The following is a 9388-nucleotide window of genomic DNA, read 5'->3' as shown; positions in this document are numbered from 1 at the left end:
CAGTGGAGGCGCAAGCGGCAGAGACACCGTCGATGGAGGTGTGGGCTGAGGCGGCGGAAGCTGCGAAGCCTCCAATTCTGCTTGAAAACATCCAGCGGCACAAAACCGAGGACACCACAAAGAGATCTGGCTCCGCTGTCGCTTAACAGAGCCAGAGGGACCAGAAATGACAAATAAGGCGCGGCCAAGCTGGCAAAGAATGCCCACCTGCTTCCAGCGTTGCCTGCCAGAGAGATCACGATAGAACATCAAAGCATGTGGCACCAAGCCAGAACGAGGCGAAGCAGCGGGAGCGTACGGCGGCGGGTGCAATAGCTGCATGAGTGACATATGGGTGTGGCCATGTAGCAATTCCGCCGGGGGAATGGGTGCCATGTGGCTGAGAGCAATATGAATCGAGGAAAACTCAGAACGCGCGCTCGCGAGAGTGCGTGGCGCGCAACTTGCTCATCTGCAAATTAAACGTATGCACAAAGCGTTCAGACTCACCGTTTGACTGGGGGTGGAATGGGGCTGAGGTCAGATGGCGAATGCCATTAGCAGCACAGAACGTTTCAAACTCTGAGGACACGAATTGGGGGCCATTGTCGGAGACAATAACTTCAGAAAGGTCCTCAATACAAAAAAATAGATGTCAAAGCCCGAATAGTACTGGCAGATGTAGTAGAAGACATAGGTACAGCAAGAGGAAAGTTGTTGTACGTATCAATGACTATCAACCAGTGGGTGTCCCAGAAAGGACCCGCAAAATCAATATGAACTGCCAAGGCGCAGTAGGAGTCGGCCTTGCAAAGAAGTGCTGGCGGGGAGCAGATTGATGCTCCGTGTAAGAGTGACAATTAGCAAGCAAATTCTCAATTTGTTTATCAATGCCGACCCAAGTGCAGTGACGATGCGCTAATTGCTTCATCTGCACTATACCCCAATGACCAACGTGCAGCAATCGGAGGATTTCTGACTGCAACGAATGAGGTACAACCACACGAGCCTGATCATTGTCCATTTGTAACCAGATAACACCGTGGTGTACAGACAAGTTGTGACGTTGCGCAAAGTAACGACGAACAAGTGGATCACAAATCTGCATAGCAGATGAAGGCCAGTGAGTACAAAGATACTGCAAAAGAATCTGCAAAGAAGCATCGGCAGCTGTCGAGGCAGCAGTGCACCAAAAATCCACTGGAAAACCATCAGCTAATTCCTTATCTTGCGAATCAATAAACATGCAGGACAGTTCAGAAGAATCAAACACTTTTTCAGCACTGATAGGCAGACAAGACAAAGCATCAGCTTTGCCATGCTGGGCCGTAGGCCGAAGCAAGATTTCGTAAATGTAGTTAGACAAAAACAAAGACCAATGTTGCAACTTTTGTGCGGTACGGCTTTGACAGGTGAAACAACGACGTCAAAGGCTTATAGTTGGTTACCAAATAGAACTTGCGACTATACAAAAAAACCATGAAACTTAGTCACTCCATAGACAATAGCTAAAGCTTCTTTCTCGATTTGAGGATAGTTTTGTTGGGCAGAATTGAGCAACTTAGACGCAAAAGTGATCGGGCGATCGACAGAATTAATGCGATGCAAGAGAACCGCTCCGATGCCTTGAGAAGATGCATCGACAGCCAAAACAACTGGTTTGGAGTGATCGAAAGGAATCAAACAGTGGTCACTCAACAAAGCAGACTTGAGCTTGTGGAAAGCAGCATCACATTCCAAAGACCAAACAAAAGGAATGCTCTTATGCCGAAGGCGATGCAAAGGCGCAGCAGTCTGCGCTGCATTTGGTATAAACCGAATATAATATGTAATTTTGCCCAACACAGACTGAAGTTCTTTCAAGTTCCTGGGCGCTGGCAAGTCTCTAATCGCACTGAGATGTGACGTTGAGGGGTGGATATCCTGTCTGTTAATTGTATGCCCTAAATACTGAATCTCAGTTTGATAAAATTTTAACTTGTCTCTGTTAAACATTAGTCCTGCCTGCAAAAGTACAGTAAATAAGGCACGCAAATTCTGCAAATGTTCGTCAGGGGTGCGACCTGACACGACAATATCATCCAGATAATTGGAACAACCAGGGACAGTGGTACACAACTGCTGAAAATAAGCCTGAAAAATAGCAGGAGCCGAAGCACAACCGTATGGAAGGTAGCGAAACTTGAACAATCCAAGGTGGGTATTGATCACAAAATAGCACTGTGACTGTTTGTCGAGCAGAATCTGAAAGTATGCGTCCCGCAAGTCAATTGTGGAAAAGAATTTTCCCGCGCCAAGCTTATCAAAAATGTCTTCAGGACGCGGTAAGGGAAATGTAGCTACCACTGTCTGGGGATTTACTGTAGACTTAAAAGTCAGCACAAATACTGAGATGACCGTTTGGTTTCTTCACACACACTATAGGCGAAGCCCATGGTGAAGCAGAAACAGGTTGGATTACACCACTGTCTTTTAAATAAGTAAGTTCAGCAGCTATGGCGTCGCGCAGTGCGTGCAGTACCGGGTGTGCATGCCGGAAAATAAGCATGGCAATGTCTTTAACTACAACATGGGCTGCAAAGTCTGTGGCACAACCAAGGCCATCAGAAATTAGTTCAGCAAAATCATTGCATAGTGCAGCAACACTGTCTGCATGGTCACTAGCATTGATGCAAAGTACATTGTGCTGAACTGTGAGGCCAAAAAGTTCAAATGCGTCCATGCCAAAAATGTTTGTAGCATCACTAGAGGGAGCACATGGAAAGACACTATATGGGTCGTTGCACCATACGTGGCTAGCAAACTACACACGCCGAGCACTGAGATTTCCCTTCCAGTAAATGCAGTCAGCATGGAATGCGAACGATGAAATGGGGGCGAACCAAGCAATTCATATGTTGATTTGTTCAGTAAAGAAACTGACGCACCAGTGTCCAGCTGCATGCGAACAGAACGTCCACAAATGTGCAAAGTCACAAAATTTTTCCTCGCTTCACGCTGAATGTGAGACAAAGTGTCTGGCAAAACTTGATGCACACAAAGAGCTGTTGACGCACGTGAAGCAGAAGGCTTTGAATAAATGGCTGATGTGAATCATGATCATGGTGGTTGCCGTTGCGGTGATGCCCACACGAGTCACGCAAATGGGAGACAGGTTGTGAAATAGTGTTTCTCTTACTGCACACAGCTTGCACATGTCTTTTCTTATAACAAAAATAACACTGTGCTTGACAGGATGGGCAACTGTCCCGTGGGCGGGCATGTAAGCAGTTTGGACATAATTTCAGTTCTGAGTAGGTGCCTGGCTTGAAACATGTTTACGTGCGTGTGAGCGGCGTGATGCGGCATGCCGTGCTAGTGCCAGGCGGAAGGGCATGTGTTGTGCTGCGCTAACAGTACACACACCCGGGGTCACGTTGAATATGGAAGTAGCCATGTCTAATGTATCTTGTCTGTCTAGCAAGTCCACTACTTCCTGCAAAGATGGGTTTTTAAATTTGAGGATTTGCTCACAGATGCGGTGATCCACGACATCCTGTGCAGTAGCATCCCTAATCATTATATCCGCATATGAGCATCCACACGAGCAATTAAAGTCAGAATCAGAAGTTAGTCCCTGAAGGTCTGCTAACCAAGATTTGTTGGTTTTGTGGCGGCGTTCGTAGCGACAAACAATTCGCTGTAGAAACGGCTTACGAAGTCACCGCCACACTTTTAATAGCGGGCCGACCGGTCCGCTGGAACAGTGAACAGAAAGATGAAAACCCAAACACTCTGATTAAATAAAAGTCGGTACTTATCTTTATTAACGAAGATACAGAAACACAGTAGTGGACTCCGTGTCTACAGAAATCTGTCTAGTTCGAGTCGGAGCGGCTAGGTCAGCGTCGGCTGACGACAAACAACAAATCTGCTGCGATGAACACACAACTGACTAGCAAGTACACAATTCGGTGGCGAGTATACAACTGAGCGGCGAATACAGAACTGTCCTAGCGCTCGCGACTCCAGCGCTTAAGAAGCCAGAAGCCAGCGGTGGCGCGCGCAGACTTGCGGCGATTTCCTGTCTCGCTGGCGCTGCTTATGCGGACGGCGTCCGGACTTTGATGCTGCCAACCTTTTTGGCAGCAGGCTCGGGTGGCATTACTGGCTAGGATATAACACTCCTCCCCCCCCAAATCGCCGCACCGTCGTTGAATAATGACGTGGCGAGCGTCGACGGCGGGGGAGGGGGCTGGCCGCAGGCGTAGCAGAAGAGACCGGGGCGGAGACTGTTGTCGGTGGCAGTCCCCGGTCCGCACCCCAGCATTGGCTGCGCGGGGCCTTGGGAAACACCGACTGAAAACCGAGGTCAGGGTTCACGCCTTTGACCATGGGCGCAGCTTCTGGTACTGGACGCGACGGGGCGTCGGGACCCACGAAGAGAGGCAGCGTCTCCTGACGCTGCGTCGACGGCTGCTGAGTGGGCGCCGGACAAGGCGCTGCGGTGTCAGACTCCTTGGGGGTGCCCAAGGAAAGCGGCTGCAGGACAGGCTGCACAGCCACCGCTTGGGAAGGCGGCCCGGCTGAGGGGTCGACGTCCATCAGCTCCGAAGGCGGTGGCGACTGAAGAGGGACCGCAGGCGCCGGAGCGACCACCTGGGGTGCTCCCGGATGAAGCTGTGCGGGAGGCATCAACGGGACGGGCTGTCGGCGTGGTAGCGGCGACGGCTGCTGCTGCTGCCCTGGGGGCGGCAGCGAAGTCGGAAGGCGCGGCTGGAACCCGCCGCGGACCAAATCTGTGGACAAAGAGTGGGCGGCAGAATCCGGGCGGCCAGCGCGGCGCAACTGGTTCTGATGCCTCCTGTGCACCCCAGTAGCACCTTGAACAGTATAAAAACCGCGACCCTGGACACTTATCACGGTACCACGTTCCCAACGACGGCGACCGTGATAAACTCTGAAAAAAACGGCGTCGTTGCGCTGAAAACGCGTGCGATGCTCAGAAGCGGCGGGTCGATCCGGGGGGTGCAACAACCGTAGTAGGGTGCAATGACGACGGCCGTGGAGAAGCTCCGCAGGCGAAGGGCCGTCGCATGGCGTGGTCCGGTACGACGACAGGAACGTGATGAGGGCCTGCTGACGAGAGTGCGTAGCACGAAGTCGATCCATATGATCCTTGAATGTGCGTACAAAACGTTCCGCTGCACCATTCGATTGAGGGTGGAACGGCGGAGTAAGAACATGGAGAATGCCATTGGCAGAACAAAAACTTTCAAATTCAGCAGAGGTAAATTGTGGACCATTGTCAGACACTAAAACTTCTGGAAGACCCTCAATACAAAAAATTGAAGTCAACGCCTGTATAGTTTGTGCAGACGTTGTAGACTGCATGGGCACAACAAACGGAAAATTACTAAATGCATCTATCACGATGAGCCAACGAGAATTCCAATATGGACCAGCGAAATCAATATGTACTCGCTGCCAGGGACCGGCAGGGCGTGGCCACTCTAAATAGCGTTGAGGCGGAGCAGCTTGGTGTTCGGCACACGTCGAACAATCTGTAGATATCTGCGTAATCTGCTTATCAATACCGATCCATGTACAATGACGGTGGGCAAGCTGCTTGGTGCGGACCACTCCCCAATGACCTTGATGCAACAAGTCGAGGACCTCGGATTGGAGCACTTGGGGAACCACTACACGAAGCTGGTCATTCTCGGTGCGTAACAGCAAAACTCCGTGCGAAACAGACAACAGATGACGTTGCGGATAATAGCGACGAACCACAGGATCCGATATGTCCTTTGCCTTGGACGGCCAACCACGTTGAACAAAACGTAATAGTAAACTCAGATGAGGATCCGTAGCTGTCTCACGTGCCATCTGACGATAATCAATCGGAAAATCCAGGAGGGATTGATGCTCATCGGCGTCAATCTGATGGCAAGAGTCGTCAGAGGAATCGAAGACATCATCCGCAGCAATCGGCAATCTAGAAAGCGCGTCAGCGTTTGCATGCTGAGCTGTAGGGCGATACAGTATCTCATACTGGTATTGTGATAACAAAAGAGCCCAACGTTGTAGTCTCTGAGCTGTCCGCTGAGGAACTGGTTTAGACGGATGAAACAGTGACGTCAGGGGCTTGTGATCTGTTACTAAATAGAATGGTCTACCATAGAGGTAGTGATGGAATTTTGTGACACCAAACACAATAGCCAACGCTTCCTTGTCCAATTGGCTATAATTACACTGAGCTTTGTTTAGCAATTTAGATGCGAACGCAATAGGACGTTCGGTGTTACCGACTTGGTGAGACAACACAGCACCGAGGCCGAAAGAAGAGGCATCACAAGCTAACACCAGAGGCTTGTTAGGGTCGTAATGGACCAGACAACGATCATTCAATAAAGCCTCTTTAAGCTGCTGAAAGGCTGATTGGCAATCAGCTGACCACACAAACGGAACATTCCTACGGCGGAGACGATGCAACGGTGCAGCAATCCGTGATGCATTAGGTATAAACCTAATATAATATGTCAATTTGCCAAGAACTGCTTGCAATTCATGCAGATTGCGAGGGGCGGGCAAATCACGAATAGCTGCTAAATGTGACTGGGAGGGATGAATGCCTTGAGCATTAATAACATGTCCCAGATACTCCATCTCCGTAAGGAAAAATGAACATTTATCGATGTTGCAACGTAGGCCTGCCTGAGACAACACTGTAAACAAACACTCCAAATTACGGAAATGTTCAGCAGGCGTCCGACCGGACACAACAATATCGTCTAAATAGTTGCAACACGATGGCACATTAGCCAGAAGTTGTGACAAAAAACGCTGAAAAACAGCTGGAGCTGACGCACAACCAAAAGGCAAACGCAGAAAACGGAACAACCCCAACGACGTGTTTATGACAAAATACTGTTGTGATTGCTCGTCGAGGGGCAATTGCAAATATGCTTCACGGAGATCAATTTTGGAAAAGAAACGAGCTTCCCCTAACTTATCCATCAGCTCGTCCGGTCTAGGCAAAGGAAAAGAATCAATGACAGTCTGAGGATTAACTGTCGACTTAAAATCAGCACACAAACGTAACTTGCCAGACGGTTTCTTTATAATAACTAAGGGAGAAGCCCACTGGCTCGCTGAAACGGGTTGAATAACACCGTTGTTTTGCCAACGACGAAGTTCATCTGCTACAGGTGCCAGGAGGGCGTGAGGCACTGGACGAGCACGAAAAAATCGAGGCTGAGCATTATCTTTTAACGTAATATGATCGGCAAAGTTCGCAGCACAACCTAGTTCGTCTTTAAATATGTCACTGTATTGTTTACACAAATCGGTTATGCTGTCTTGAGGAACAACAACAGAATTAATTTGCAACACATTGTCTTGGATAGACAGGCCAAACAAGTCAAAACAGTCTAATCCGAAAATGTTTACACTGTCTGTAGCGCGGAGCACTGTGAATGAAACTGTTTTTGTATTGCCACGGAATGTGGCTGGCACGCTACATACACCTAACACAGGAATTTGTTCTCCACTATAAGTAGCCAAAGAATGTTTTGCCGCTGAAAGTTTAGGGCGGCCGATAGCCGCATACGTAGCACTATTTATGAGAGTCACAGACGCACCAGTGTCTAATTGAAAATTGAAGGTCTTATCCTGGATGCGTAGCTTCACAAATAGTTTATTACACTGTCTCTGGATCGGTGCAGCGGAGGCGGAAGACACAAAATCAGCGCGTTTAGCGCGTGTTCGCTGCTTACGACAACTCGTGGGTTGGGCGGGTGGAACAACAACTCCCGCTTCACTTGCAGTCTGTACATTACTTTTTTCAGCGTTTGAATTACGCTTGGGTCGCATAGCAGAGGGCTGGGTGGGTGGCTTATTGCGAACAAGTTTATTACCCACACGAACCGTGGAAGAGTCTTTAAACGCGACCTTCTGGGCGGGCTGGCTTTGAAGAACATGAATATCCATGGGCTGGGCAGCACTAGAATTGTTCTTGCGTTTACGCAAACAAACAGTCTGGATGTGTCCTTTCCTTTGACAAAAGTGACAAACCGCGTTTCTTAACGGGCAACGTTCACGAGGATGAGCAAGAACACACTTAGGGCAAGACTTAACTCTATCATTTTGCACACGCGGCTGACGAATGTGTTTAACATGACGCGGCCGGCTAGTGTTTACAGATGACTCTGCCGGTGGGGCCGCGGGCGTGACATAACTTGCTTAGCACAGGCAATTTGAGAAATACATGGCTGATCTAACTCACACTCAGCATAGTCAAAAGTATCTTGGGCTTCAATAATGTTCATCACAGTCTCTAATGACGGGTCAGGCAACTTTAAGATAGCAGCACGAATACGAGAATCTGCAATGTTTTGAGTAATAGCGTCTCGTAACATGACATCACTGTAGGAAGCTCCACACACACAATTAAATCGGCACTGACGGGTGAGGCCCCGTAAATCTGTTAACCACTGTTTATAGATTGATGTGGCAGTTTCTTTAATCTGAAGAACTTGAATCTGGCTGCTGCCACATGAACTCGCGACTCGAAATACTCAGCAAGCTTGTTAACAACAACGTCATAGTCTAAAGCTTCTGGCTTGGATTCCGGGAACAACTTACAAAGTAGTCGATAGACTTCCACGCCTGCAGTGGAAATTAAATAAAGCTGCCGCTCAGTGCCCGTGATTTTGTAGACTGTCATGTGCGCCTGCAACTGCGCGAAATATTCTCGCCATTCTTCTCTTGATGCATCAAAAGCACGGAAAGGTGGTGCTGCCTGTGCTTGTTCCTGTTGTGTTGGAGGATTAGCCGCTTGTTTGGCGATTGCTTCCACCAGACTTTGTATTTGCTGACTCTGTAACAAGATCAACTGTTGTAATTCGGCAGACATAGTGAACACAAATTAAACCAGCCCCCAAAATTTTATCGCTATAATTAGTATAACCAGAAACAAGTTGAACCAGCCCTGCACACGAGTTCGGAAGCCCTCGTCGCCAGTTTTGTGGCGGCGTTCGTAGCGACAAACAATTCGCTGTAGAAACGGCTTACGAAGTCACCGCCACACTTTTAATAGCGGGCCGACCGGTCCGCTGGAACAGTGAACAGAAAGATGAAAACCCAAACACTCTGATTAAATAAAAGTCGGTACTTATCTTTATTAACGAAGATACAGAAACACAGTAGTGGACTCCGTGTCTACAGAAATCTGTCTAGTTCGAGTCGGAGCGGCTAGGTCAGCGTCGGCTGACGACAAACAACAAATCTGCTGCGATGAACACACAACTGACTAGCAAGTACACAATTCGGTGGCGAGTATACAACTGAGCGGCGAATACAGAACTGTCCTAGCGCTCGCGACTCCAGCGCTTAAGAAGCCAGAAGCCAGCGGTGGCGCGCGCAGACT

The 9388-nt window shown here is 48.9% G+C and overlaps 1 protein-coding gene across 1 annotated transcript; it reads right to left on the bottom strand.

The window, feature by feature from the left end:
• Positions 1 to 4122: 4122 nt before the first annotated feature.
• On the bottom strand, positions 4123 to 7950 carry LOC126199527 (proline-rich protein HaeIII subfamily 1-like). Its single transcript, XM_049936448.1, has 2 exons — positions 7821 to 7950; positions 4123 to 4757 (listed from the first exon to the last, which is right to left on the bottom strand). Exons 1-2 carry the CDS (start codon positions 7948 to 7950, stop codon positions 4123 to 4125), a joined length of 765 nt encoding a protein of 254 aa, XP_049792405.1.
• Between the last annotated feature and the right edge of the window lie 1438 nt (positions 7951 to 9388).

The sequence above is a fragment of the Schistocerca nitens genome, chromosome 8, assembly GCF_023898315.1.
Source record: "Schistocerca nitens isolate TAMUIC-IGC-003100 chromosome 8, iqSchNite1.1, whole genome shotgun sequence".
NCBI classification, from domain to species: domain Eukaryota; kingdom Metazoa; phylum Arthropoda; class Insecta; order Orthoptera; family Acrididae; genus Schistocerca; species Schistocerca nitens.
Note: the sequence above shows the minus strand (reverse complement) of the source record. Positions and strands in the feature narration are given on the sequence as shown.

Coding starts and splice junctions, on each gene's coding strand:
- LOC126199527 (XM_049936448.1), bottom strand. CDS start 7,950: ATGGATATTCATGTTCTTCAAAGCCAGCCCGCCCAGAAGGTCGCGTTT. Junction 4,758..7,820: donor CTCTGCTATGCGACCCAAGC/GTAATTCAAACG, acceptor CTTTGTCCACAG/ATTTGGTCCGCGGCGGGTTC.